The sequence below is a fragment of the Haematobia irritans genome, chromosome 1, assembly GCF_050003625.1.
Source record: "Haematobia irritans isolate KBUSLIRL chromosome 1, ASM5000362v1, whole genome shotgun sequence".
NCBI classification, from domain to species: Eukaryota; Metazoa; Arthropoda; class Insecta; order Diptera; family Muscidae; genus Haematobia; species Haematobia irritans.
In genome coordinates this window covers 9,711,796-9,716,379 of record NC_134397.1, presented here as the reverse complement: position 1 = coordinate 9,716,379, position 4,584 = coordinate 9,711,796, and the positions used below count along the sequence as shown (strand labels likewise).

Here is a 4,584-nt window from a genome sequence, read left to right as displayed (position 1 = left end):
CGGCCCCGCCCGACTTTAGACTTTCCTTACTTGTTTTTACTAACATTGCGTTTCATCCAAGTGCATTAGCCGACTTAAATTTTGAGTCTATAGATTTTGTAAAAGTCTATCAAATTCTGTCCACATCGAGTGATATTTAAATGTATGTATTTGGGACAAACCTTTATATATATATGTGGATTTACAAAGTGGTACAGGGTATAATATAGTCGGCCACGCCCGACTTTAGACTTTTCTTACATGTTTTTAACCTATTTGAAACAAAAAATTTAAAATTTCCCATTAAAAAAGCGAGTTATAAAAAAATTGACTCAAATGAACTTACTGTGCAGCTAAAATAAAGAACTTCATTTGGAAGTGCTTTTATGGTTGTGCCTTTAGAAGAACTCCCAAATTTTTTTGCTGGGATGTCCTTAATAATTTCGTTTTCTAAAATTTTGATTGCATAATCTTTCATATTAGGTCAATATTTTTCAAGGACGTATTCAAATAAAATACCCAAAATTTATACTATATCAATAATTTCTTTTTATTAACATTTCCATTTCCTTTTGGTTTTGGTTTGCAGATAAAATATTAACAATTCTCCCATTAGACAAAGGACACCACTTAAAAATCCAATTGCCAAAAGAATTGCAGGCACAACAAAATACTCCAAGCCTAAAGGCATAACCGGCAATGATGAAGATCTCATAAATGAAATAATTCCCAACTGGATAGCTTCCTCGCGGGTCTGTTCCTGTATATAATAGAGAATGCCAGAATTATAAATTCTCAACATAAAATCATTAAGAAGTTCCAAAAATGGCCAATTATATTGCATTGGTATATTGGCCCAAAGGGCCACGGCAGGCTGGGAAGACATTACTCTCAGGCGAGGACGTTGTAAGAATTTCTGTTGATAGAGAAAAAAATCCGCTTTATCTTCAACATTTATATAGGCATAATGGGGATCCAAATGATCACGATGTTTGGTATAATTGTTTATATCCATGGGCAAATAGTTATTTTCAATGGGCTTGAATGAACCATAGAAATTTAGAATTTCTTCATCGATATCATTGATGAGTATGGGTATGTTGCGGCTTAGCAATTCCTCCAAAGAATCTATTTGAGATTCATAAACATGGGTAGTCATAAAGCTGGATAAAAATGCCACATACAAATAGGATACGATAAAACCTGCGGATATCATAAGAATATAGAGAATATATTTCTGGACACCTTTCCAACGAGGTAGATTATATGGGGTATATGTTATGGCCTGTAAAGCCATTAGTAAAAATTCTCCAAATTGCCATAGACCGATTTTAAAACGATTTACCAACGTTAAAGTTCCCGCTATACTCAGCGCCAGGAAGAATAATAAAATCCACAAAGACTTCTGAAATGGCTGCAGTAAATATTTCCATTTGGCAATACCTTGGGAAAATGGTACTTGCAGATATCCATAGGAAATTGATATGGGTGTGACTATGGCATAATTTTCTCCAGTGTAAGGCATAAAATCTCCACAAATATCTATGCGTTGACTTAGTAAATTTTCAATACAATCCACCAGAGAATATCTTTCGAAATTTGGCATTAATACCCACTGCATCGAGAGATTATAACGATTGGCAAATATGCTAATTAGGCTTGGAACAACTCCTTTGTATTGCATTCCCTTATGCTCGGTATGATAAATCATAGCCCTTGGAGGATTATTACCAGCACTAATCCTTATAGGATATCCTTGCATATTATGGAAATTTCTTCGATTTTCCATATAACTCTTAGAGGTTACTGGAAGAATACTTATCCCAGGAAATGGTTGATAAGTAAACGTGGTTTTTCCATTTTTTCCAGTTATCAATAAACGATGGAAACCTTTTCGCCAGCAAATTTCAATGAACTCCTTATGGACCTCTTCTAAACGCAAGTTTTCCTTATCAAATACAAATATCACATCCTTATGAGACCATCTATCCAAAGCCATGGTAAAATCTTGCCATCGTTGGTCATTCCATTGCCAGGTATCCATAAAAACCACTGATAAAATTTGTGCTCCAAAATCCTTTCTCAATTTTCTCTTTATCTTTGAGGTCTGATATATTTTTGGCTGTTCCAATTTTAACCAAAATTCATTTTCTATTTGATTTTTATGCAAATAGTTAAAAATCACTAAAGATTGAGCTTTTGTGCCAACGAAAACTTCACTTATTAGATTTACTAGACCAAGGTTTGTTTGATTTGCTGAAGTTGTCATCTTTGATGTAGCGATGATTGAAAGAAAAATCCAATGAATATTCATTCTTTCCTAGAGGTAGTTGGATACTGTTTTAGGTCAGTGGTAAGAGATTGAATTTTATAGGAAGTCGAAGTAGATTTCCTGTAGGAATTGTTTTCTTATACACAAAGGGATATTAATTTGCAGTGATAGATATACAGGTTGGCCGACATGTTCAAAAGCAAAAATGTCGGAAATAACACCAACTTTTACAACCAGTTTAGACTTAATCAAATTTGCTACCTTTGACACGAGTTATGGCCTTCAACTGGTCGACAAAGCCATCACACTCTGCCCGAATATGGCTCTGCGGGATTTTGGGTAATTGTCGATGGAACACTGTCCTGAGATGATCGGCACTATGGTGGTTTTCCTTTATTCAATTTTCATGCTCTTTTCGCGGTTTATAAACCAAGCTAATCACGTAGGTTAGGTTATAAACCAAGCTAATCACGTAGGTTGTATCAGGCTCACTTAGACTATTCAGCCCATTGTGATACCACATTGGTGAACTTCTCTCTTATCACTGAGTGCTGCCCGATTCCATGTTACGTTCAATGACAAGGGACCTCCTTTTTATAGCCGAGTCCGAACGGCGTTCCACATTGCAGTGAAACCACTTAGAGAAGCTTTAAAATCCTCAGAAATGTCACCAGCATTACTGAGGTGGGATAATCCACCGCTGAAAAACTTTTTGGTGTTCCGTCGAAGCAGGAATCGAACCCACGACCTTGTGTATGCAAGGCGGCCATGCTAACCATTGCACCACGGTGGCTGCACAAATAAATGTGAATTTGAACAAAATTAAAATTTCTTAACACTGTCTTCTAAATTGAAAGTTAGTCCATACGGGGTATATATTAAACAAAAAAATGTTGACAAAATTTTCTATAGAAATAAAATTTTGACAAAATTTTCTATAGAAATAAAATTTTGACAAAATTTTCTATAGAAATAAAATTTTGACAAAATTTTCAATAGAAATAAAATTTTCACAAAATTTATTATAGAAATAAAATTTTGACAAAATTTTTTTTAGAAATAAAATTTTGACAAAATTTTTTATAGAAATAAAAATTTGACAAAATTTTTTATAGAAATAAAATTTTTTATAGAAATAAAATTTTGACAACATTTTCTATAGAAATAAAAATTTGACAAAATTTTTATAGAAATAAAATTTTGACAAAATTTTTATAGAAATAAAATTTTGACAAAATTTTCTATAAAATTAATTTTGACAAAAATTTTTATAGAAATAAAATTTTGACAAAATTTTTTTTAGAAATAAAAATTTGACAAAATTTTTTATAGAAATAAAATTTTGACAAAATTTTTTATAGAAATAAAATTTTGACAAAATTTTCTACAGAAACAAAATTTTGAAAATTTTTTCTACAGGAACAAAATTTTGATGTAAAATTTTGACAAAATTTTCTATAAAAACAACATTTTGACAAAATTTTCTATAGAAATAAAATTTTGACAAATTTAGACAAAATTTTTTATAGAAATAAAATTTAGACAAAATTTTTTATAGAAATAAAATTTAGACAAAATTTTTTACAGAAATAAAATTTAGACAAAATTTTTTATAGAAACAAAATTTTGACAAATTTTTCTACAGAAACAAAATTTTGAAAAATTTTTCTACAGGAACAAAATTTTGACAAAATTTTCTATAGAAATAAAACTTTGACAAAATTTTCTATAGATATAAAATTTTGACAAAATTTTCTATAAAAACAACATTTTGACAAAATTTTCTATAAAAAAAAATTTGACAAATTTTTTTATAGAAATAAAATTTTGACCAAATTTTCTAAAAATTAAATTTGACAAAATTTTTTATAGAAATAAAATTTTGACAAAATTTTTTATAGAAATAAAATTTTGACAAATTTTTTTTTAGAAATAAAAATTGACAAATTTTTTTATAGAAATAAAATTTTGACAAAATTTTCTATAGAAATAAAAATTTGACAAAATTTTTTATAGAAATAAAATTTAGACAAAATTTTTTATAGAAATAAAATTTTGACAAAATTTTCTATAGATATAAAATTTTGACAAAATTTTCTATAGAAACAAAATTTTGACAAACTTTTCTATAGAAATAAAATGTGGACAAAATTTTCTATAGAAATAAAATTTTGTCAAAACTTTCTATAGAAATAAAATTTTCACAAAAAAGATTTGGTAGATTATTTTTGGAGTATGGATCAATTTTTGTGTGATTGGCCATCGGCTACATATAACTAAAGACCAATTGTTGCATGGCTGTTAGCGGCCATATACTAACGCCAAGAGGCTCA

At 29.4% G+C, this 4,584-nt stretch overlaps 1 protein-coding gene across 1 annotated transcript; it reads right to left on the bottom strand.

Moving 5' to 3' along the window:
- Window positions 1-532: 532 nt before the first annotated feature.
- Window positions 533-2,248, bottom strand: LOC142221200 (uncharacterized). Its single transcript, XM_075290816.1, has one exon. The coding sequence runs from the start codon at window positions 2,246-2,248 to the stop codon at window positions 533-535; it is 1,716 nt and encodes a 571-aa protein (XP_075146931.1).
- Window positions 2,249-4,584: the final 2,336 nt, after the last annotated feature.

What these genes read in the sequence shown, in the direction of transcription:
- LOC142221200 (XM_075290816.1), bottom strand. Translation starts at nt 2,248, where the DNA reads ATGACAACTTCAGCAAATCAAACAAACCTTGGTCTAGTAAATCTAATA.